The 27,366-nt window shown below is 40.5% G+C and overlaps 1 protein-coding gene across 1 annotated transcript in view; it reads right to left on the bottom strand.

Moving 5' to 3' along the window:
- Positions 1–449: 449 nt before the first annotated feature.
- Positions 450–27,366, bottom strand: part of LOC123167049 (probable metal-nicotianamine transporter YSL3) — a 102,681-nt gene continuing 75,764 nt past the window's right edge. Inside the window, exons 5-6 of the mRNA XM_044584891.1 lie at positions 3,538–3,724; positions 450–1,975 (exon numbers count right to left, since the gene is read on the bottom strand). Of these exons, the coding sequence (XP_044440826.1) occupies positions 845–1,975; positions 3,538–3,724 (1,318 nt within the window). The 3' untranslated portion in view covers positions 450–844. The remainder of the gene's footprint in view (positions 1,976–3,537; positions 3,725–27,366) is intronic.

Raw genomic sequence — 27,366 nt, forward strand, 5'->3', positions numbered from 1 at the left:
CATCCTCATCACACAAGCAAGGTGAATGTTTAAAACTCCATCGTGGAAAGGGGTAAAAACCACTTGTCTAGGACGTCTCTGCACTAGTGTACACATGGCAGGTACAAGCACAATACAAACATAACGACTTTCAGATCATTCACAAGAAACGTCCTTTGAATAATTTAGGTAATTTGTTGCTCAGATGGTCTTTGAGGCGATGGCTACTGTTGGTCTATGTGCCAATAGTGCAATGAGTCATCTATCAAAAGTAAATCGCAAAAGAAATCACTGGGACATGGTCACCGTCAAGGCAAATTAGAATGCAGTATTACATAAAAAAAGAATGTACTATGAGCATAATCATTTGTTGGTAGTTGAGGAAAACATCCTTCAAAAATGTAAAAAAAGGATGTACTTTAATTGAAAATCATATGCATGACACATGTCTTTACATAGAGTCAAAAATCAGTTAAGTGTAAACACCTATACATTGAATAACAACAATTGAGGAATTTGTGCCTACATAGGCTACCACTATGTTTTCACATTATGAAACTACAAAGAGAGTGTAATAGTGTGGATGCACTTAAGCACTATTAGTAAGTAAATAATTAGAACATGATATAGAGAAGTACATTGATGTGCATTAAGAGAATGCACCCACTTTTAAATTAAAGTTGAATTCCTGTCATCTCCACTTTTTGTACAGTTTCTGCAATGCCAACTCTTTCAATGCCATAATGTGGAGATAGTGCTTCTAATGTCTGCAGTACTATTTGTAATGCTTGACCGACTTGTTGATAGCTATAGAGACATATTTCCAAACAAATATTTATTTACTTTTACATATGAAATGCATTCCTCATGGCTTTGCAGGCGTGGGGATAGTTTTTATGAAGGAATCTGCCAAGTCAAGTTGTTTTCCACTCTGAATGAACTTCATGCACATGGGTGGCTCCACACTGAAAAGGGTGAGCATTGATGATGGTAGTGCAAATAGACCGTCTCCACACATCAAGCCAGCTGCAACTGCGGATGATAGTAAGGCAGCACTTTGGCTATTAATTTTAGTCCATATAAACATCACTATAGTGCCTATGCACATATCAATGGGGCCAGATGATCCAATGAAGAATGGCAATGCAAACACGGTGACATTGGGAATGTAGTTCATTATTTTCCAGCCATTCCTCCGAGACACAATTGAGAGTGTGTTGACTGCAATGGCAAAGCAAGCTGCAGCAAAGCAAAACATTAGACAATGGTCAGGGAGCTCCTTGGCACCTCCTGTGCCAACCACCGCGATGGCACGATAAACCCCAGCATATGGACATGGGTATTCCGAGTCTGGTGCTCCAATGGGAATGTGCGCCTTGGCCGTGTTTTGAAAGGCGCGGAAGATGCATGGGGTAAGAATTGAACCAATGATTATACCCAAAATTTGCATGATGACCAGGGCTCGTTGTGAGGTTAGTGTCATGTAACCTGTCTTCACGTCTTGTGTTGCTTGAGAGGAAACATGAAGGGCTGACACTACTAGCCCACATGCTACAAGGCTAGCGACAATTGCACCAGGCTTGGCAACCCATGCTGAGACGATGAAGATCGTGAACTTGGCGTAAGTATATGCAACATTCCAGTCCGTGAGCCCAGTTGCATAGGTATTGGTGAGCGCAAGCACCGGGATAATAATGTAAATTGTAAGGACATTGAAGAAAGTTATCTGGTAGAACATCCTTGGGATAATAATTGCACAAATTATTGCACACACCACATATGCAACCGCCGGTATGGAAAAAGGTATTCTATTTTCAAGGAATACCTCAATCCTTCTACGGTCATCATAATTAAGACTCGGGTGTTTTCTCAAGTAGTTCCCCACCACTGAATCTGTTTCTTGTTGTTTTTGTCTGAAGTCAATGAAGGCAGTGATAAGTAGTATAATGAAGTTGTAAATACCATCAACAACGATAAGTGTAACTGTAATAAAGACCTGTTCAACAACTTTGAAGAGTTAGATCCACATAAAATGCTAAAGGAAATGAAAGAAAAAAACTTCCTTGCATATGGTTTATTAGATTTTATTTATGTTTCAACATCTACTATTTCCTTGTGCGTATTTCCTAGATATAGTTTTTGAGTGACTTGACCCCGAGACGAGGAACCAAATAGTTAATATTTGTGGTTGTAAGTTTGATTGGAAGTTTGCTTATTTTGGATACTACTCCATGATTCAAAATTTTAATATTTCAAAAGATCAAGTGAAAATTGGTTAGGTCTGGTGGTTGTAATTTGACTGAAACTTCGCCTAATTGTTGGAGACTATTTCGTCCTTCAAAAGTTAATATTCAAAGAATCAAAAGGAAATTTGTAAATAGACATGCCAATAAATCCAACAAACAATGAGTAAACACACTATGACTTTGAGTATTATTGTGAAGAAGAACTCGCATTATGGTTATGAGTGAAACGGTTGCTGAAGTGAGAATGCTATTCGTCCAAGTTATTTAGCCAAAATGAAAAAGGTATAAAATATTCTTAGACTACCACAAAGGTAATGTATACTCAAATTGTGTTGTTGTCAATGAATATTTTTACTTCTATTTCTCACTTTTGGATGGTCCCTAAAAAAGGGTAGATTTTTGTAACAATTGACAACTAGAGACATGTCTTGAATGCTCTCGTATATAAATCTTATGGGAAGTATCAAGTAGCGCGTATTTTAGTTTATTTTATTTTCATGAAAGCAACTTGCACTCAACTTTTGACTCTGCAAAAATAATCTTTCTCCCTTCATGGTAAATGATAATAGATAAGGTAGAGTTGGACTATAAGCAGGACTACAAAGTGAAATAGGTTAACAATTAATATGCTAAGTAAGGTCGGCTAAAGATTGTTAGCCGATATCTCAATGCGTAAAATCACTAATTAATTGTTGGTATAAACAAATCCTTTTATTTTACCAGTTCTTGCACATGTTTCACAAAAGAGGGAGATTTTTTCTAAATATTTGGCACTACTTGCTAAGAGAAGTTACTTCCAATATTTAATGTGCCAATTTGAGTTTCTAAAAAATGGTTAGGACAACATTACTAGATTTGTCTTGTATTTCTATAAAAAACTTTAGTAATGCACATGAGTCTATAGAAGGGTGTGGGAGGAAAATAAAAATAACCTAGATAATTCAGCGAGTTGTAACGGTTGTTTGTAAAGTTGAAACTAAGAGATTACGAGGGTATGTTTGTCCACACTAGCTCCACCGCCATGTATTTTGGGGATAACCATGATAAATCGACGCTCTTTCATGAAAGAACAACCAAAGTATATTTATATATTGTACAATAATTGCATCTAATTTTGTGTGATCGAACTGGAAATGTGATTATAGTCTGCAATATAGAGGTTAGTAATGAGACTTCATAGATACAAACAAACAAACATAGATAGTATTTTATAAAGTGTGATCCTTTCTTTTCGTATATAAGTAGTACCTTGGTAAAAATTATTAGATGAAATTCCGACCAACAAGTACTTACTTAGTTCTTTTGTACATACCTTGTATCCATTTGATCCAACTAAACTTGTTGGACTACTAGTGTGATACCATTGCCCACTTTTTGTTTCGAGAAAAGGGAACAAAAACCCCCACGATGTGATGCCTCCGGCTAGTAATGTAATATTTACCATAGGTGGGCAAATCATTCCCACGCCAATAAATGTTGTAGAAAAGTCAAAGAAGAACCTGTAGGCACATGATTATGTATATCATTATGCCAAGTAAGTCACCAGTGTTTTCTATAAGGGATAGACATGGCTATATACATTCGTTGTTTCCTTGAATCCTTTTACCGAGTTTGTATCATATATTTAACCTATTTGAAGTTCCAAATTTACATCTAGTTGTAATTAGAATAAATATGCATATAGGGTGAATGATTACTGTTATAAGAGCCATGCTCGCGCATCTAGAAAAGTCACAAAGATTAATCGGTATCCAACATATTAGAACATCTGTAAAGGCAAAAAACATTGGAAAAAATGCACAAAGGACTACATCATGGTATTGGAAAACATCAATAACAATGCATGTCTAATTCATATTTTTTCACAATATAAATCATGTGAATGTACATTGATATATGCAATTAGGGAGGGTAATTCTACACATAGTGGGGAGTATTAGGGCATGCATCTTAATATGATTTCACAGGTAAAATTCTCATGTGGCACTATATTTAATAAGAAAAGAGAGAGCAATCGTATCTTAATCTAAATATTTATCTTAGCACCTTCTTTGTCACCAAAACCATTAAGTAATGGTTGTTTGGATACAACACTAAGATATAGTTCATTGGGACTGCTATAGTTAAACATCTATTAAATGTGATTATATATAACTTACGATATAGTGTGCAGGGACTGCCCTTATACTACATGCCTCATTTATTCTATGATATATATAATCATTGTTGTATAATATCACATGTTAAATTTTTAGATAATCTTATTTAATATTTTTCATGACACACAATATCTCATCATTTATCGTGATACATTATCATGATATGATACATAATCCTCTTTTCTTCATTTAACGGCATGCCACCTGAGCCAAGTTGCCTGTTTTTTTTAGATGAGCCAATTTTGCTAGTTAGCACGCATGCCACCTACTAATACATCCATGGGAAGTATCATGAAATGTGTTTTAAAAGATGAAACATCTAGATGTTGTAAATGGGAAGTTCGTGGTTGAATATAATTAGAGTAACTATGAATAAACAGGACAATTAGCGCCTGATTCAATTTGAGTTACAATGCTTTCAACTTATATTCTTATTCCTTCAAAGAATTATTTTTCTATGGTAAACTTATATTATCATTCATTGTATCAATTATTTTCCATTTTCACGATCAATTGTATCAAATAGAACTTGGGCTTCTTAAACCGGCATGGATGTACAAAGTTTAAACATAAGAGCTATCAATCTAGCAGAAGCATAATGTCCATTCAACTTCTATGGAGTGCAATCAGTTATGTAACTCGTTGTGTGCCGAAGCAAAATAGAACTACTAGTGAACAAGACAATATTGTAGTGGAAAATCATAATGTTACATATTGAAATGATTTCAAATACATTCTCCTTTCGCCACCACAAAGAATATAATCCTGGGACCATCAAAAGTGAAATTTATTTACGGAGTAAAAACATAAAAATAGAATAGCTCAACAATTACCAAAATTTTAATGATGTCAAACAATTTGTGAGTCTAGAATATGACATGTGACAAATAAGTTTATATCTTTCAAGAATAAATCTTCCAAGTAACTAATAATATTTATAGAAGGAGTGCATATTTTTCATTTTGTGTATTAACACATTTTCAATCGAAAATGTTGTCGACTTATTAGAAAATAAATATTTGAGTTGCTTCATAGTACAATTTTTTTCCTAATGTACCATATTATTTCAGTTGCTTCATTGTATATATATACCGCACACCCTAGGGGGGATAATATGGTATCACTACTACACATATACTCATCATGGTCGACTCTAAATCCCCATTCTTCATAGGTATGTTGGAAAACTTGGGCCTCTGGAGGAGCAGCCCACCAGACTGTTGTGGACCCAAAAATCATTATATGTGCAGTAAAAAATCATTAATAAAGAGAGCTCTACCCTTATTCACTTTGTCAATTTTATTTTCTATACCATGGCATTGATTGACTAGTTCCTCTACATCTAATTGACTCCTGCTCTACAACCCTTGGACCGGACTCACCGACAGAGGTTGTGGAACACGTTATTAGTACAAAATGTCCACCAACTCATCTCAAGCCTGCATCCAGCAGTCTTCCTCGACCCCACAGAGATATGAATTCAAATTTGTTTCTCAAAAATTAATCTGCACGTCATTATAACTTTGTTTTCATGATCCCATAATTTTTTGGATTATTTAATGTATCCCGTAGATTTATGAAGCTACCCGAAGGTATCCATGTTCCAAACAACCATAGAGCAAAGAAGGATGTATATAGTGTTCAAAAAAAGTCACTGTATGAACTTAAACAGACCTATAGAATATGGTATAAGCACTTGAGCTATTTCATTCACCAGAAAGGCTACACGAGCAATCAAGATTGCCCATGTGTTTTTATAAGGTGATCCCAATATGCATTCTGTATAATCATGGTGTGCATGGATGATTTAAACATAATGAGTACACATGAGAATATTAAGGAAGTGAGTTTCTGCCTGATGTCGAAATTTTAGATGAAGGATTTGGGTAAAACGAAGTTATGTCTAGCTCTGCTACTTGTGCATTTCCGTGCTGGGACTCTAGTGCACTAGTCAACGTACACCTAGAAGGTGTTGGAAAGATTTCATTTGAGACGGCAAATCCTTCTAAGACCCCGACGGTCGAGCAATCTTTACAGCAAGACAAGGACCCACTTAGGCTAAGGAAATGGGGTAATTCTAGGTCAAAACTTTCCCTAACTGAGTGCAATTGGCGTACTCATATACCTTGCAAATTGTACACGGTTGGACATTGTTTTCGCCGTCAATATTCTTACTAGGTACAATTATGATCTGATACAACATGTACAGCTTCTCTCTTTTGTTAGCCATGTTTCAGATCAAGCAACGCCGGGGACGGATTTGTTTTCAAGAAAGGGAGGATGATGAGGACATGACTACCTTGGATACGAACAAAAATATTGCATACATGCATATCTGTGAAGTGATTTCTAATGCAAACTATGCAATAATTTATTTATGTTATCGAGGACAAAAATACCTCACAGACTTTTGTGCCATGTCTAATTGGAGGTGTATGGGATATTTGTACAATCCGCATATGAAGATACGGGAAAAAGAATAGTTTATGTGCTGTTCAAAAAGTCATCTCACGTCACTTTTGGGCCAAGAGAAGATATAGTCCAAGTCTCTTACGTTCTGGACTTAGATTCGGACTGCACAGACATACCTGACTCAGAACGCCAAGAACTCTTTAATCATAACTCTGAATTGGATGATTCTTTTTTTCTTGAAAGTAGATTTTGTGCTCTTTCTAACCCAATTGGATTCACATTCAAATTCATGCGGAGTATTGAGATATTGACGAAACAATTTGACGCTGCAGCAGAATCCGAGTCAAACTACATGTCCAAAGGTGTTGCATCACCTCCACTTGGGGCCATGGGCCTCGTATGACTTAGGGTTAGTTTTAGGCTGTGTTGGGATGTCCTCCCACATCCTTGGACGCCACCCCTTGCTCCTATATAAGTAGACCAATCTAGTATCCTTGGGGTTTTATTTAGTTAAAAGTTAGCCACTCCTGCAACTTCGTGTGCTTCGTTTGTGTCCAACGACCAGACCTAGACCGCTTTTAGAACCCCACTTTTATCACCACTTCATATATACTCGCAATATTCAGATTGCTTTAGCATATTCTTTCTTGGTCTTAAATTGCTTGGAGGAATAGACCTTTATGGTCAGGTTGATCGTGCTCCGGTGTGGTCAATAACCTCTCGGAGTTGGTTTAGCAATTGCCAAGGCGCAATGTTGTGCATGTTTGTAGTCAGATCGTCAAAGTCGTCTGCACCAAATCAATAGTTATCATCTCCTCGAAAGACAAGACACCTTTTCCTCTATCATGATCCTACCATGAAACATCGGAAAGGCATCAAGGGCATCTTTCATTCATGCAAGGGACCAGATATCTTTGTCTATTTAATACAGGGAATCAAGACCTATACAAATGTAGGCTACTTATAGGAACAATATACTTCTAAGTCAAATGGAGTTTTACTTTGTGGTTGAACTACATATTCTTCAAAATCGTCCAAAAAAGTCTTATGTCGACTTCCGCAACCACTCAGAAATTATAACACTATACGAAGCATCGGTGTGCATGGCTTCGGCAGATGATTGGCCACACTCAGCAGATGTATGGGCTAGACACCGTACAAACCCATACGATTATCTATGAAGATAATGCTCCTTGTGTTGCACAAGTCCTAAAGGGATATGTGAAGAGTGACCTCACAAAGTATACTAATACCAAGTTCTTCCATGCACATGAGATGCACAAGATTAACGAGGTAAGAATCTTGCATACTATGTCGAGTGACAAGTTTTTTGATTTGTTTACTAAATCACTACCATCATCATCCTTCAAAGGTGTATGTTGAATAAGTATGATGAGACTTAGAGAGATGCAATGCTAGGGGGGGGGCTTGACAAATTCATCGTTAAAATCTTGGTTGTGATGATCAAGTATTCAACTTTATGGTTGAATGGATTCTACTCTTCTCCCCTTGAGTGTGTTTTCCTGATGTTTCTCACATGATGTTTTTGATAGGGCAATTCATGCAATACAACAACATATACTATGCACTCCTTCATATTTTTCCCAATGTTTTTTGGAGTTTTGACACATGAATATATGGATAACTGAGTGTTGAGAGACTTGGGCCTCCAATGGAGCACCGCACCGGCCCATTATGGACCAAGTGTCTCCTCTTAACGTTAAAATGGGCACTTATCTCACGCCCCCCTAGTTACACAAAGAGGAATGCCCTCATTGTATGTACAATTGATGGATTATTAATAAATAAAGTCTATCCCTATTTATTACATTTCAATCTTACTTTCTGTACCTTGGAATTGATTGACTATTTCCTCTACGTCTAAGTGACTCCCGCTCTACAATCCTTGGACCAGACTCACTGACAGATGTTGGGGAACAAGGTACGCTATCACTGCTTCCTCCAAGTGCCTTAGTTGGTGACTCAAATTAAGTTTTGTCTTGGATCAAGCTCTGAGCCATCGATGGTCCGCGTGCTCCTACACAGACCACTGATGACACACGATGCTATTAACACTATGCATAGCATTAGTTCTTGCATCCATGCTAGGAATAGATCTAGTGAAAGTAGCACTGCATAGATACTGGAGATGCCACCAGATCTAGTGGTGTTTCCTCCACACATATGCAATGCGGCATGCTGCCCTTGGCCGCCATATCTGGTGGCGTCATCTCAGTATAGATCTACGGCGAAGAGTTTGTGATACATGACCATTGTCAGGCCAGGGGTATAGCCTTGGTGATGCAGACAAGCATCACGACCACCACCTTTGCATTGGAATGGGATTATGGTAGGATCATTGTAATGCATATTTTTGCCTCCTCATTTTTCTTGTATTTTCTATGTTAGACTTAGCTTATATCTCTGTATTTGAGAAAATTTTGGCTTTCTTCGAAGAAAGATTTCACGGATTGCCTAATGAAGCCCCTGAACTGCAAAACCAGGTATTTAATCCCATCCCGTTTCTTGAAAACTAGGCAAATCACCCTCTAACCTAGTTATTTAGCGATTTGAACAGTCGGTTTTGCTAATTAGGCATAGGGCCTACATATCAGTCACACCGTGCGTTACATGGACATAGCTAGCGTCCACCACACCTTCCCTTTGATCCCCCGTTTTCTCCTCTTCCATAACTCCACCCCTTATCTACCTACCGCATGCAACGAGAACATGTCCCGCACATCTACATCTACCTCCCCGACTACGAGATGAGCTGTAGTGATGAGCAGGCGATGCCAACAAGACTCACTGCTCGACCTGCCCACATTCCATGTGCACGAGGTGGCCGACAAGTGCTTCCCTCCAGCCCTATTATCCCCACCACTCTTGCAATGGCCGCCCGTCTCATGTCGTCACTTTTGCCGGCATCAACCCGGGAACGAGAAGTCGAAGGCTCCAGTAAACCATTCATGAGATCATCCATCGACATGCTCCTCTAGACCATGCAAATTCACTACACGCACGAGAGACTCCACCGAGCTACTGGAGGATAGCACAGACCATAGCTCGCTATTCTAAAGAACCACCAGGTGTATGTCAAGATCCTAGTTTATACTAACTAGCCTTGCTGCGTACGTGAGCCAACCTCCAAAGAGAATCGATCAAGTGCTTCTACTACCTTGTGTATGTGTGTCTCTCCCGGTGGAACTTCAGTACTAGCGCAACCAGCCGGAAACTAAATGGCCATATAGCTAGATTATTGTGCATACATACACCTAAAAAATACTCGACTGCTACACGTTAAGTCGGGGCATCAGGCACGCACCAAAAAAGTAGCTGACGAGACTAGACATCTAATATGTGTTTTGGAAGAGAGACGCCCTAGTGCAGGTCGATTGGGAGAAGAAGAGAGAAAGAGGTGGGAGGGACGACTTTCATGCTATCTTATGGCCACATCAAGTGCAACATAGGTGAAATAGTCTCTAAATAATACCTAGGCATGATTGTTCAGTTTTTGAATGTTGAGGGGGCTAGATACCCGGTTCTATAATAGAGGGGGGGGGTTAAGTTAGTTAATTTGTGAAAACTGAGGTGGTATGTGGACTTGTTTCTTTCTCTGGATCTTCAGTGAATGATTTAGGTAACATAACAACTATTCTTCTTTGTCCCAGATTTTTGTTCCTCGAAGATACTTGTGAACAATAATCTCATGCATATGTATTTACCATTAAAACCCTATTTCCCAATACTAGGAATATTAACCCTTAATCTTGCTTTTTTTAAACAAAATCCCCTCTGCCCAAAGAATTCCACAAAAGTTTCAAGATGCTCCTTTCTATATATTAAATCCATATGTGTAAAATATTTCCCTAAAATTGTGTGGAGATTATATTTACACCTATATTGACCTTTTGTACTTCCCTTGGATCAAGTTTAATAATAAAATGCATCGCTTTCCTATTTAAAGCCACTATCTCATTTATGTTGCATCACAAAGCTACTACTATGTAGGTTTCTTAAAAATTGATATAAAATATATGAACCTTCTTCTTCATATGCCACATCAATATCCGCAAAAGCCAATGCTTCTCCAATGCAAATATTTGGCATAACGTGCAGTTCCCTTTTCAATCCATAATTTCATATCGGGACAAACACCTATTTCTGATCCCCAATTTCACCTGAGATGTTGACACATGCTTGGTTTAATAAAAACTCGCACAGACCAAAATATGAGATCAAAGGCGAAGGATCTTGTTTGATTACCATTTTCTGCAATTCCTCGTGTGTTGTTGGAATTCTTCCAAAATTCAATAGTATAAGTATGTCACTACCATGCTCAACTCCCCTCGGATACTTCTTATCCAAGTTACATGTAGATGAAAGATTTTCCTGGTTTGGTTCACTAGATCATGGGCAGAGTACTCTTTATATAGATGATGGTATCATTCACGCGGTGACCATGACATTGGCAATACCATACGAGAGGTCACAATGTTTATATTAGCCCCACCCTTGGACCCCTCTTGCTAGCATGCAAACCTGACCCTCCCTGATAATACTGCACAATACCTTATTGCTTCCTGCATTAGATTCCCTCGGCACGCAACCATCTAGTTCACATGTGTCCCTGCTAGCCTGCCCAACACGACTATTCTTATCCTCCTCGTATCGACTGCTTATATAGAGGTACGCTGAACTCGAGAGAGCATCCAGTTATCATGTCCTTGATTCGGTGCCCGTCCGATGTTAGTAATCGACCAATGGAGGTCACCTAGTTCACCTATTATGGAAACAACTATGGTCGTCATGTTACCAGCCAGGAAATGTTGCTCTCCACTGTTAATTGTGAAATAACTAGTGTCAAGCCATTAGTGATGATCATCGGTACTGTTTGATATGTCACGTTAGTGCTCTAACTAGCCAAGTCCACCCGGCATGAGATCCCTCTCCCATCATCTCTATTATGGCAATGTGCGTCCCTCGCATCCATGGTCTTGTCCCACCACATGCACTCCAATTGGCTATGTGCATTGCGACTCGTCATACCTATCTCTGGCCCCTGTGACCCGATGCGATTGGCACAGCCGTCGTTACTGGCGTAATGCATGTTGCTTGTAACTACATATTGTGTAGGAGTCTGCTCTCCCCACCATTTCTTAGGTCCTTGAGCTCCCTCGATTGTCGAGGCAGATCTCTAGAGTGAATTCAACACCAACTTGGAAGTGGAGGAGCTTGAGGAAGACCTCACCGGTGTCGAGTCCTTTTGCCTTGCGAAAGATGATAAATGTGTCCGTGCCAAGGCCACGGACGAGCGCACATGGTGTCAACGTGGAGCAGGTGATTTATGGGGTAGTGCTGCCCCTTTGCTGGTTTGGCAAGGGGGTGGCAATCGACGGAAAGACCAAACACAATGAGGAGCACACAATTTTACCCAGGTTCCGGCCGCTCGAAAGCGTAAATCCCTACTCCTGCCTTTGGCTGTATTGGTGGTGTTTGAGCACAAAGTACACGGAGCGCTCTGCCCTGGCAAGCGGTGGAAAAAGAGCAGCTACACGAATGCCTATGCGTGAGGGTTTCAAAGGTTTGAACCCGTACTAATGTTGCCCCCGTCCTGCTTTTATAGCTCATGGGGTAACCATAGTGGCAAAAAGGTCATTACAGGGGTGATTAGACTAAAAACAGTGCTATCATACCTAACTCTGCTGGTTCGGACAAAACACATTAAATGCGCTGCTAGGTGTCTGTGGAGGTTGAATCTCGGCAAAGCCTCCACGCCGCTTATTCATCTACCTCCTATCAGCGCGACACTCCATAAGGACGGGTGTCAATAAAGGTGATTTACCTCTCTAGCAGGCTGACACGCAAGGGTTATGTCCACCTAAACACATGTGGGCTCGACACCTCACTAATCAGCAACCAGTTGGCCAGAGAGGTGGAGCGCTGGTATTGGCGGGGAGCCCACGCCCATGGGGCTTGCCGGGTCTTGGCTTCCCGGCTCGTTCCTGCCAGAGTTGGGTGCTCCCGTTATGAAGTTTGTGTCTCATTCCATTGCTTGGTCTTCTTAATGCTCTCCTTTATCTCACGAAGAGCGACATCTCTGGTTTAGTTGCATATGAGACTTGGCACTTGATGTGAGAGTTGCAGCGCGCCTGTGCATAAGTTAGGGCGGCAAACACCCATGTTTGTTGCACCGACACATGGTGAAGACACCTTTTAGTCAATGGTGTCCAGGAGCAAGCCTGGGATTAGCCATTGGGTAAACATGCTTTCACGCCGCCCTACAGTACCTTGCCTTCTAAAAAGAGCAGACAATATTGAAGTCGCTACTATGTAGGAGAACATTTTTGTCGTGATCTTCGCCCGCAGCAAGCGCTCTGTAATCACTATGCCTTCATCCAAGTCGAGGGTGGGGTGCGCAACCCACACACATGTTTTATTGGTTTGTATGTAGGTTTATTGTCGGGTGCGACATTTTAAGTATATACCTTAATTTAATTTAATTATATAAATGTGTATGTTGTGTAGTTTAAGAGCAGTATCTGAATTTCTTGTGTTGATATATTACCTTGTAATTCGGTCTTCCTTATATATAATGAATTGCATACTTTTGCAAGTCTTTGGCATGAACAATTTATTTTCATATGTATGAACGGTGCTTAATTAGAGTTGATTTTCATTTATAAGTGGATTACATTCCCACTTTTGTGAAACCTTTAGAAAATTCTAACACAACCTCTTTAGGTAAAATTATGACACCCTACCAAGTTTCATACATTTCAGACTTCGTTTACATTAAAAAAACTAAAAAAGTCTAACATCTAGTAAGTGTTTAGATTTTCCCACCATGATATATTAATTTTCCATAAATTTCTTTGATAATACCTAAAATCTCTCAATAACTAAAATATGATTTTCGTATAAGCATTCAAGCAATTTTTTTGATGTACTAGCAGTTTCGTTGAATTATATATATATTGAATGCTTAGAAATCCATTTAATTTCATAAACAGAGAAGGATCCATGAAAAATGCCAAACTTTGACTTGGATAGTCTAACGTTTCTTGTTACATAAATAAAAAAATAGAGCCCCCGTGTAAAAAAATCAACATATTTCACATGTTGCAACTAGCTTTTTGAAAAACTTAAACAACAAAATTATTATACAGAAATATAACAAATGTCGATGAAATTATGATTGCAACTTTATAGCTCACATATTCCATTTGGAATCTATGTTGCCTCCTTGGATATGCTTCCTAACTTCGGTGAAAGTTTTTCAAATTTTGAAAACAACATACTTAGGACATATAATGGAACCATTCTATGTTTCATAGTTTTCATCCGTCATTACATTTAAAGACACAAATAATTCCCAACTAAATATTATAATTTTCTCACCTTATTGTTTGAATTTTGCATACATTTCTTGGATAAACCTACAAATCTAGTCACTAACTAAAATATGATTTGATAATAATCATTATGCTTTCTTTGTAGCTCAAGTTCCAGTCGTGTGTTAAACAATCCAGATGGACCTTGAAAATGCCAAAATAATTATGGACAACATTACATTGTATATTCAACATAGGACAATTTCAAACCCTCCTTAATCAACATCAACTACTTTTTAATGTACTTCACATGCAAAATTACTAGCTATTAGAAAACTTAAAAAATCTAGATTATTATATATAAGGTTGGGAAATTCAGGTATGTTAGTATATAATTGTGTAGTATCGAGTTGTAGTTAAGATCTCAAGGTTGGATGATGAAGACATTTTGATTGTGCCTTCAAATCTCACACTTACCCTTTGAAAGCTATGATGCTTCCTCATATATGCTTCATTTCTAAATAATGGACACCCAAGTTCTTTGAAACCTTTCAAAGTTTTAGTCACTATGTTTGGTGGTGCTACATGATATTATGCTATGTTTCTTATTTTTCTAAATTCATTTATGTTTAACATAACAAAAATTAAATATCCAACAAACTAAGTGTTCAAATATCTTCACCTTAGTGTTCAAATTTCTCAAAAATTTATTGGATAAGACTAGCAAATCTACTGAATCACTGGGATATGATTTTCTTCCAAATTTTAGGATTTCTTAATGTACTTGTATTTCAAATTATATTTATATCCATTAAATATCTAAAAAACGAAGGCCTTAAAAAACAAATGGATGCTGAAAACGCTAAATTTTGACATGCACAATGCAATGTCGTATGCTCAATACAGAAATACTTGGATCCTCCTCCGTAAGTAATTAAAGAACATGCGCACTTGTCCCACTGCCTTAACTAGTTATATAAAAAAATGAATTACCAAATTATGACATAAAAATTGGAAACTAGGGTATATTACTATATAATATTGTAATATCAAGTTGTATTCCAAATTAGAAGCTCAACTATTGAGGCACCTGTGAGTTCACTTCAAACCTCAAACATTCCCTTTGAAATCTATGGTTGTTGCACTTGGAGATGCTGCAGTTACTAAGCAATGCACATCCGAACTTTATCGAAACTTTTTAACACATCCTTTTGAGGTCATATCATGACACCATGCAAAGTCTCATATTTCTCATATTTCATTTATAGTTTTTTTAATAAAACACAAATAACCTCCAACTAACTATTTATGTTTTCATGCCTTAATGTTTGATTTTCCCAAGCGTTTAAGAGAGCTACTCAATAAATGAAATATGAAAGTTCTATATCAGATTTAGGCATTTTCCTATACTTGTAGTTCTAAATTGAATTATATCCATTAATATCCTAGAAATCCATTTAATGGTTTAAAATAGAAAATGAACCATAATAAAATATAGTGCGATATTTTATTTTCAATATACAAAATTGTTGGAGGCTCTTGAAAAATATTTCAAATGTACTTCACATGCTTCCTTAAGTAGATACTTCAGAAATCCAAATTATTACATAAAAGAGATGTAAATTAAGGTATATTACTACTCCATCAGTTCCATAATGTAGGGCACATGGATTTTTTGAAAAGTCAAACTTCACAAACTTTGACCAAGTTTGTGAAGAAAAACATTTACATCTAGAATGACAAATATATATCATCAGATTCACCTTAAGATGTAGTTTCATATTTCATATATTCGGTACCACCGATGTAAATAGTTTTTCTCTATAAACTTGGTCCAGTTTGTAAAGTTTCAATTTTTAAAGAAATTATACGCACTACATTATGAACTGTAGGGAGTATATAATAGTGAAATATAAGTTCTGGTAAAAAACTGGAGCTCCCTAGACTTGCGCCTAACCCTAATTATTTGATCCTTTTGCTCAATGTACATCATTCTAGTGATGAGCATGAACACCTACTTGTTACTGGAAGCTACACATAATGTGGCGAAATGGTATAATTGGGGAAAATTCGCCAAGTACTTAGCTCTCACGGTGCCTCCCTCCACCACTCTCTCAAAAACCATCAGCAGTGCCTTACACCACTCTACCCCTTCCTCCCACTCCATCTCTAGTCGACCAATATGGTGAGATTTGAGTTGAGGGCATGGCCCCGATTTTGACCAATGATAGTTGAGATAGACCAAATAATGAATGCTTCACAATGGGACAAAGAGGTTCAGTTCAGGGGACAAACAAAGATCGGGACAAGATAGACTGAGCCCATTCACTGACTTCCATAGTTTCCCTCACTAAATTGACCTGGATCTGAACTACAATTCAGGCCAAGTCTTACCGAAATAGGATTTCCTTTTTGTCCCATATGTCACTTGGACTTTACTTTTTCCTCGTTGTACCCTTGCAATGGTCAGGGTGTGGTTGTCATAATTCATATCTCCTCTAGCTGCAGCTTCAAGCGGCAGTGTTGGAGGACCCACGTGTTGCTATGGGGTGTCCTACCACACATAGATCTATTGCTGGCGCGCTCGGCCACAACATGATGCAAGGCATTGCCATCGTCTTTCGTGTTGGCTTCTGCTAGAGTAGCGTCTGCATCAGACGATGCCAGAACATGCTCTGGAAATTGCGGGAATCAACTTCATAGAGTGTGGCTAAAGCATCTATGAGGTAGCTTACTAAATGCAATAGTTTACTTAGTTGCTTGTTATTTGGTGGATCTGGATTGATATGTTTGATGTTGCTATATGTGTTGAGAATTTAGTAATGGTAGACTTAGTAATGTGAAATCGAATGCATCTTGTGCTATTTAATGTTAATATATTTATATATGTCGTGAATGCATACGGTAGTGCATGTTGTTATTTGATAAATGTTGCTATATGTTTGGGATGTTCTATACATTTACTAATTAAAATTAGCAATGCACTAACCAATATCTTTTTATTAGTACAATGTGAAATGTTACACTTAGATACTACTCCCTCCATCCCATAACATAGGAGCGTTTTTACACTATTGTGTTATCAACGCTCTTATATTATGTTACAGCGGGAGTATTAACCAATGGAATATGTGTTGGATGTTGCTGCATGGTACAATTTTAGGATCCAATATTGTATCTTTCATTTTTATATTCGTTATCATCTAAGCAGTCAAAATCAATAATTTCTCCTTCTTACCTTTTCCCCTCTCACGTCCATTTATATTACTATTAGTGAATAATTTATACATAGTGGTGGAAGTTGGAGAAGTCTTATTTTTTGAACTTAAAATCATATAAGTAATCTATAATATTAAACCTAAACTAATTGTTTTACTATTCTATTGCAAATAGGGAGATTCGAGAGGAACATGTACCACATGTGATTGTTATTATGATGTTTTGGTGCGCCGTGTAAAATATTAAAAAATGCTTTGTACAGTGTCACCAAAATGTGCCATGCCTGATGATATTACAATATTGTAATATTGAACAAAAAAGTGTCGACAATTTAGGTGTTAAAAGTTCTAAGTTTGCTATGGAGCTGGAATAGACGCATGATTGTCCAGATCAAGGATTAGGGAGATCCTACTTTTAGTTGTTTGGCCAGAGGCTAAAACACTCACGAATTTTCCAGCTTCCTAGGAACTAAGGGCATCTCCAACCATGACCCGTAAACCAGACACCGCATCTGTCCACGGACTAGGGGGGCCAGTCCGCGGACATTGATGCGGGAGTCAGCCATCAAAAGCTACATGTATACATTTCAAGCCAGGTTTCAACTCACTAGATGAATTACATGCAAACTAGATGATTTTCATATAAATGGACAACAACATTTACTTTAAGGACATATTTTACCTAAACTATACCAGACTAGGCTACATCTAGTACAATGCCAGCCACGGCGGATCTGCATTGCCATGACATGTCTTCCCTATGTCTAGTATCCCGCCCATTAGACCGTCGTTAGCCTCGGATGGATATACTTTAGCGTGAGGAGAAGAGTATCCTCCCACCACCGCCACAAAAGCATGGATGAGTGTTGGTTTTTGGGATGGGGAACAAGGTCGTCGTGGCTTACGCCTTCGCGAAATGGGCAAGACTCTGGCTATGCAAAGCAGCGAGCCGATGGCGGTGGCCTTCGATGGACCCAAGTGGCGGCGGCCTCCCATGTTCTACTTTTCTTCGTTATCAGTGGCGGCCGCTGACATGCCACCTTCATCATCGTGGCGCCTGGGTGTGGCCGATGCATTGTTGGCGATCTCATTGTCACTGCCACAGTCAAATCTCTTCATTGTTGTGTCAACGTCCGTGAACATGGCTTCTTTCTCGGCCTTTTGAACACGTTGTCGCCATTTCTCATGACAGTTTTGCCAGGAGATGGCGTTAGCTAGGATGGACGGTGTCGGTGCAACAAACCCTGGGTCCGTTGCCCAGACTATGCAGAGGCGTAAGAACAAGGTCACAACACCAAGGTCAGATCGAAGCGCAAGAGATCAGTTCTTCAAGGGAACAACATGCAGCACAAGAGGACCAAGACTAAGCCATGGAAGCAAGATATTTCTAAGGAAGAGACCTCCCTTGCCGGGCAGATGAGCCTGGCAAGGATGGGGTCATCCCCGGAAGCAATCCTTCAGGTCGTCCCGGCAGGCCTACCGGCGCTTATAGAGGTGGAACCACCTCACCGCACCACCTCATCATGACGCAAGTCATCAATCAGTGCGGTGTCAAGCCGCAAAGTGACTAAGTGGCAGCTATTTGCCACATGGCAGCCACCTCCTACAGAAAACACCTACAAGCGACACCCGTCCTGCGACGTGTCGAGCGAGCAGGCGCGAAGCTGGCAAAACAGCCCAGCAGGGCCTGTCGGGCAAACTACGATCTGACGTTGAGCAGTGCATTTAATGCGCTCTGTTAGCCTGCTGTATGATAGCATTGTTTTCTACCTAATCTGTGCATAATGACTGATTTTGCCAATGTGGTGACCCCTTTATCTATAAGAGGAGGCCCAAGGCAGCCGTAGAAAGGGTTGGCTAATCCATCCCCACACACACTCATACGCGCGTAGCCGCCCTTGCCCCGAGGCAACCATGCCGGGCAAGCATGTTACGTTCATCACCATTTTTCCACCATCAACCCACCAAAGCAGGAGTAGGATTTTACGCCTCACGGCGGCCCGAACCTGGGTAAAACTGGCCGTGTGATCTCTGTCGTGCTGTTCCAGCTCCTCTGCTCTTTGTGCAACATGCCATCCCCCAGCCGAACAGCAAGGGACTCTTGGTCCCATAGGTGGCCATGGTTTCCCGCGACATCTTTGGCGTGACAGGTAGGGAGATCACTTGCGCGAACACGAAAGCGTGAGCAGCGCTTCATCTTCATCGCCATCTTCATCTTCGACGCCGCCATCTCGAAGAAGAGACTCGGTGCTTCAGCTCACCCGTCCACCTCGAAGGCTCCACCGCCTGCGGCCACCGATGCCGCGGGGGATGCGGAGGCACACGAGGATGTGGGCGCTGCGGGGGACGCGGTCGACGCAGGTGGCGTTGTTACCACCTCCCCCGTGGCCGAAGCAGGAGAGGGAGGCACCCGAGGAGAGCAGCATCGGCAACATCCCAGTGGCCATGCTCCATGAGGTACGTGCGAAGGGATTATTCCATTTGTACCTCGTCCCCTCGTCGAAGGGCACAACCACAGTGGTGGCACCCGGTCTGGGGCGGATCGCCGCCCTGCGGCCACCCTCGCCGCAGGCGCGGCCGCAGCTGGCACACCTCCCCCTGAGCGGGTTGACCTAGCCTCTGTGCCCAACGGAGCCACTGGCCCTGAAGCGCCTTCACCACGTCACCGTGCCATCCAAGTGGCCGGCTCGCAACAGCGAGGGCGTGACACCGTTGCCACAGGCACCGTCAGAATCAGGGCGACGGTGTGGTCTACGTCATCATCACCCATGCCAAGCACCGCTACGGAGGCCATGGCGCAGGCCCAGCTGCTGTTGAGGTTCCCGCCGGCGGTTGATCAGATGGATGAATGGAGAGCCATCATCCAAAGTCTGATTGGCTTCGCCGAGGCCGGGGGCTCACAGCGAGCTGGCCCGTCGTGGCCTCCCCAAGCAACAACAATGGCTCGCGCTGCTGGCCGTACAGAAGGGGCCACCCCAACGGTGCAGTCCCCACCACAGCAACCAGCGCGGTGATGAGGACATCAATACCATTGTTACTCCCACAGCCCTTGCTACTATACATACTGGACCAATTACTAGAGCTCGCGCACGCCAATTAAATTATCAGGTACTTTCGTTTCTTGGTAATGATTCTAATGTTCATGAGAATATGATGCTTCCTAAATTGGATACATTTGTCTTGCTTACAAATGAAGGGCCTAGCTTGGACAAGAGGGATGAACATTGGAGCAAGATTAACCATGGAGATGATGGCATGCGCAAGGGGAACAAGAACGGAGTTACAAGTGGTGATTTCAGGACTTTGAAGCCACCATAATGAGTGCATGAAGCCTTGGACGAAATATACAAGATGCCACTTCATAAATTTCGTCCAGAGGCTATTATAGGTGCTGTGTCACCTTATTTTTGGGCCAGGCCCATGTAATTTCAAAATAGTCAAATGTAGGCTGTTTTTAGTGTCTGTATGTGTGCGGAAAAAAGAGTTAGGTTGGTTTCGGACCCCTCCTCCAAGGGCCACGATATCCCCCCCTCTTCCTCCATATATACAGCCCTTAGGGCATCGTTTAGACTTTGGGTTTTGTTTAGATTAAAAGTTTGCCATAGCTGCAACTTTGCGTACTTCGTTTGTGTTCAACGACCAGACCAAGATGTCACAGAACCCCACCTTGATCAATAAAGCTTTCATCTTATATTCGCAATATCCAAATGGCAATCTTACTTCCTTGCTTGTTCTTCGATTGCTTGCAGGAAATAGACCTTCGTGGTCAGGTTGATCGTGCTCCGGCAGGGTCAATAACCTCTCGGAATTGGTTTACCGATTGCTAAGCCGCGATGTCCTCGCACGTTCGTAGTCAGATCGTCAAAGTCGACTTCCACCAAAGCGATATCTATCATCTCATCGAAATACGGGACACCTTTGTCTCTATCAAGTGGTATCAGATTTCCAGGCTGCTCGGTGAGATTTTACAGTATTTCGTAGTTTAGATCGAGTCTGTTCTTTATACCTATAGTCCACGAAAAAGCCAAAAAACATTTTAGGGTTAGTTCATCCTATCCGAACCAGTCTGAACCTTTGCATAGTCTTTTCAGTATTTTGCTTTGTTGAGTTTGCGGTTGCATCATCGTGTCAAGTTGCTGGTCTTAGCGTCTAGTCTTTTAGAGTTTTGATTTCTGGTCATAAGTTGTCACGCCGCCACCGCACCATCATCATCGCCCCTGCCATCTACCACCACTACTTATCCGCCACCGCTCTGAATCCGTCTCCATATACCACCACCAATCCGTATCCATATACCACCACCGATCTGTATCCATATACCACCACTGCTGCCATATACCACCACCGCTGCCATATCCTACCACCATATATCCACCACCAATCCGAGTTCCTTACATATTATGTTAGTTTTCGAGATCCATCTATTTTTTGATTCGTGTTTCCTTGCCTGCGTAGGTTTCAAAAAAAAACAGAGTCTGGAGACCCCGGGGAAGTTTTTAAGCGAAAATATTTTTTCCCTATCCTGTTTTTAGGCTTTTCCGAGTGTTTTGAGCCACATGCCATCATAGTTATTTTTTGTCGCACTTTTTCATCGTAGCTGCCCTGATTTCCGACAAAAATAGTCAAAAAAAATTCGTGCCCATCCTATCATTTTGACTTGGGAAGAGTTTTGAGACACTCGCCATTATAGTGATTTTTCGCAAAAAAAAAAGAGGAGCGCAAAAAGAAAGCGATTTTTTTCAGAGTGTGCTTTTCCCTTGTTTACGTGTAGCGCCGTGATTTTGTTAGTGTTCTAGGCTCGCGTCTCTTGCATGGTCTAGCCTAGGACCAGCACAGTACCATCCTTGAGCATTTATTCAACTTTGCATCTCTGAATTGATTATTGCTGACCCTTTTTTTCTACCATATTATAAGCCTTCCCAGCTCCACATACATCTACGTTGTGCATTTCACTCTCCCTGGCAATCGCTCTATCCAAGCTTTTGAGAGTTTTGACTACAACGGTTGCCGATCACCACCTGCTGCTTGGTAAGAACTGGTAAGATTTTGAGATTCGCTTGATGGATTTGTGACACACCAGCACCACTTCCTAGTAGTCTATAGGATCATATTCTTGTGTGTTTCTATTGCTGCTAACCATGGCAGGATCACAAGCCGACAAGACTGACTGGGAGAACATGACAAACAAAGAGTTACATGATAAGTTTGAGCAAATGATGAGTGGACAGGCGGAAGATGTGCTAAACAGATTTGAAGAGGCCATGGAGAAGATATATGGCGTTGAGAAGGCGTTCGAAACAAAGCTCGATAACAAGTTTAATGAATTGCTCGCGCGTTTTCCACAACCACCGCCCGCTGCACCTGTCACACCTCTACAACAACAACAACAACGACATCGTCTTCCAAATCAAGTGGGACGAGCACATCACGTTCCCCTTGAGCCTGGTCAAACTTCTGGTGCCACTGTACCTACTGTTGATGCTTCTGTAGCTCTTGCTGCTACTGCAGAGGTGGAGGACCATTACGAGGATGAGGTTGATCAAAATCAGAACTACGTGCAACCACCAGCAGCACCACCACCAGGTCGTCCACATGCATATCATTGCAATGGTAGGGCTGCACCGCCTGAGGTACGAGATCATGACCATCTTCCTAAACTAAAATTGAATATTCCACCATTTGAGGGTAGATATGTTCCTGATATATATCTTACTTGGGAGTTAGAAACTGAACAACGGTTTACATGTTTACAATATCCTGAGGAGAGACGTGTTTCTGCTGTTGTTTGTGCTTTCACTAGCTTTGCATGTGTTTGGTGGTCTGAACATTGTAGATTATATCATATTCCAACTACTTGGGCTGCTTTGAAAACTGCTATGCGTACTCGTTGGGTTCCACCATATTATCAACGTGAATTACATCAAAAATTGCAGCATTTAAGACAAGGAAAAAATTCTGTAGAAGAATATTATCAGGAATTACAAACTCGCATGATTAGATGTGGTATTGTTGAGGAGAATGAAGCTATGCTTGCACGTTTTATGGTGGATTAAATAGAGAGATTCAGACCATTCTAGAGTATAAGGAGTATAATAATATCACTCGTTTATTCCATCTTGCTTGTAAAGCTGAACGTGAAGTGCAGGATCGACAAAGCATTGGCGCGAACTAACTTTTCTGCAGGTCGACCTTCATCATGGACACCACGTGCATCCTCTGCTTCCACTGCACCAGCACCTTCATCAGGTGCCACCTCCAGCCGTGATACCAGAAAGCAGGCACAACCACCACTATCTGCCAAGAGCACACCTGCCGGGCCTGCACAGAGCTCTTCTTCTTCCATGGCATCAACAGGGAACACAAGTGATACTATTTGTCGTTGTTGTAAGGGAAGAGGTCATTATGCGAGAGAATGCAAATCTCAGCGTGTGATGATTGCTACTGAGGATGGTGGGTATGAGTCTGCTAGTGACTATGAAGAGGAGACTTTGGCTCTTATTACACGTGAAGAACACGGGGAGATGATTCTGATCATGAGACGCAGTACATGGCTCCTGAAGACGCTGACAGGTATGGATGCTTAGTCGCTCAACGTGTTTTGAGTGTGCAGGTCACACAAGCTGAGCAAAATCAGAGGCATAATTTGTTCCATACAAAGAGAGTTGTGAAGGAACATTCTGTTTGCGTCATCATAGATGGAGGGAGCTGCAACAACTTGGCTAGCATGGAGATGGTGGAGAAGCTATCTCTCACCACAAGACCACATACACATCCTTACTACATCCAATGGTTCAAGAACAGCGGCAAGGTTAAGGTAACATGTACTGTTCATGTGCATTTTAGTATCTCTACATATGTTGATTATGTTGATTGTGATGTGGTACCTATGCCAGCATGTTCCTTAGTACTTGGTAGACCATGGCAATTTGATAAAAATTATGTACACCATGGTAGAAACAATCAGTATACTCTTGTTCATAAGGATAAAAATATTACTTTGCTTCCTATGACTCCTGATTCCATTTTGAAAGATGATATTAATAGAGCTAATAAAGCAAAACAGGAGAAAAATAAGAGTGAAAATCAGATTGTGGCAAAAGAATTTAAGCAACAAATGAAGCCTAATAATAAACCATCTAGTGTTGTTTCTGAAATTAAATTGAAAATTGCATGTTTTACTTGCCACCAAATCTGATATTGATGAGCAAGATTTTAGCAAATCAGTTTGCTTTGCTTTTGTGTGCAAAGAGGCATTATTTTCATTCGAGGACGTGCCTTCCTCTTTGCCCCTGCTATCACTAAAATTTTGCAGGAGTTCGCTGACGTCTTCCCACAAGACGTGCCACCGGCATTACCACCTATTCGAGGGAGGAGCATTAAATTGACTTAATTCGCGGTGCATCGCTACCCAACCGTGCTCCATACCATACCAATCTAGAGGAGACGAAGGAGATTATGCGTCAAGTACAGGAGCTGCTCGACAAAGGTTATATACACGAATCTCTTAGTCCTTGTGTTGTTCCTATTATACTAGTGCCTAAAAAGGATGGTACGTCGCGTATGTGTGTTGATTGTAGAGGCATTAATAATATTACTATTTATTATCGTCATCCTATTCCTATGCTAGATGATATGCTTGATGAATTGAGTGGCTCTACAATGTTCTCCAAAGTTGATTTGCGTAGTGGATACCATCAAATTCGTATGAAATTGGGAGATGAATGGAAAACAACATTTAAAACTAAGTTTGGTTTATATGAGTGGTTAGTCATGCCTTTTGGGTTAACTAATGCACCTAGTACTTTCATGAGACTAGGAACGAAGTTTCACGTGCTTTCATTGGACGATTTGTGGAAGTATATTTTGATGATATAATGATTTATAGCAAATCTTTGGAAAACATTTGGAACATTTATGTATTGTTTTTATTGCTCTACGTGATGCATGTTTGTTTGGTAACCTTGGGAAGTGCACCTTTTGCACCGACCGAGTATCTTTTCTTGGCTATGTTGTTACTCCACAGGCCAAGATTGAAGCTATTGAAAGTTGGCCGCAGCCCAAAACGGTCACACAAGTGAGGAGTTTTCTTGGACTCGCCGGTTTCTATAGGCATTTTGTGAGATATTTTAGCACCCCATTGCTGCACCTCTCAATGAGCTTACAAAGAAGGATGTGCCTTTTGTTTGGGGTACCGCACAGGAAGAAGCCTTCATGGTATTGAAAGATAAGTTGACACATGCTCCTTTACTCCAACTTCCTGATTTTAATAAGACTTTTGAGCTTGAATGTGATGCTAGTGGAATTGGATTAGGAGGTGTGTTATTACAAGATGGCAAACCTGTTGCATACTTTTCTGAAAAATTGAGTGGGCCTAGTCACTATTCTACTTATGATAAAGAATTATATGCTCTTATTCGGACCTTAGAAACATGGTAACATTATTTATGGCCCATAGAATTTGTTATACATTCTGATCATGAAACTTTGAAACACATTAAAAGTCAAGCAAAACTGAACCGTAGACATGCTAAATGGGTTGAATTCATTGAGACTTTCCCTTATGTCATTAAACACAAGAAGGGTAAAGAAAATGTTATTGCTGATGCATTGTCTCGTCGTTATACTATGCTTTAACAACTTGACTTTAAAACATTTGGTTTGGAGACCATCAAAGATCAATATGTGCATGATGCTGAATTTAAAGATGTATTGCAGAATTGTAAAGAAGGTAGAACATGGAACAAGTTCGTCGTTAACAATGGATTTGTGTTTCGTGCTAACAAGCTATGCATTCCAGCTGGCTCCGTTCGTCTTTTATTATTGCAGGAGGCGCATGGAGGAGGACTAATGGGACACTTTGGCGTTAAGAAGACAGAGGATATACTTCCTACACATTTCTTTTGGCAAAAGATGAGACAGGATGTTGAGCATTTTGTTGCTCGCTGCACTACATGTCAAAAAGCTAGGTCACGACTCAGTCCTCATGGTTTATATATGCCTTTGTCTGTTCCTAGTATTCCTTGGGAGGATATATCTATGGATTTTGTTCTAGGTTTACCTCGAACAAAGAAGGGGAGGGATAGCATATTTGTTGTCGTGGATAGGTTCTTGAAAATGGCACACTTTATACCATGTCATAAAAGCGATGATGTTGTTAATGTTGCTGATTTGTTCTTTTGTGAAATTATTCGCTTGCATGGTGTGCCAAATACTATTGTTTCAGATCGTGATACTAGATTTCTTAGCCACTTTTGGAGATGTTTATGGGCTAAGTTGGGGACTAAACTGCTTTTTAGTACTATTTGTCACCCCCAAACTGATGGACATACTGAAGTAGTAAATAGAACATTATCTACTATGTTTGGGCTGTTTTGAAGAATAATAAGAAAATGAGGGAAGAATGCTTGCCTCATATTGAATTTTCTTATAATCGTTCGTTACATTCTACTACTAAGATGTGCCCTTTTGAAGTTGTCTATGGTTTCCTACCTCGTGCACCTATTGATTTCTTAACTCTTCCATCTTCGGAGAAGGTTAATTTTGATGCCAAACAACGTACTAAATTGATTTTAAAAATGCATGAGTTAACTAAGGAAACCATTGAGCGTATGAATGCTAAATATAAACTTGCTGGAGATAATGGTAGAAAACATGTTGTGTTTGCACCTGGAGATCTTGTTTGGTTATATTTGTGTAAGGATAGATTTCCTGATTTGCGCAACTCAAAGCTAGAGCCACGTGTCGATGGTCCTTTTAAGGTGTTAGAGAAAATAAATGATAATGCATATAAACTTGAGGTGCCTGCAGATTTTGGGATTAGTCCCACTTTTAACATTGCAGATTTGAAGCCTTATTTGGGTGAGGAAGATGAGCTTCCGTCGAGGACGACTTCATTTCAACAAGGGGAGGATGATGAGGACATCAATACCATTGTTACACCCACAGCCCCTGCTGCTATACATACTGGACCAATTACTAGGGCTCGCGCACGCCAATTAATTTATCAGGTACTTTCATT

This window comes from Triticum aestivum, chromosome 1D, assembly GCF_018294505.1.
Source record: "Triticum aestivum cultivar Chinese Spring chromosome 1D, IWGSC CS RefSeq v2.1, whole genome shotgun sequence".
NCBI lineage: Eukaryota > Viridiplantae > Streptophyta > Magnoliopsida > Poales > Poaceae > Triticum > Triticum aestivum.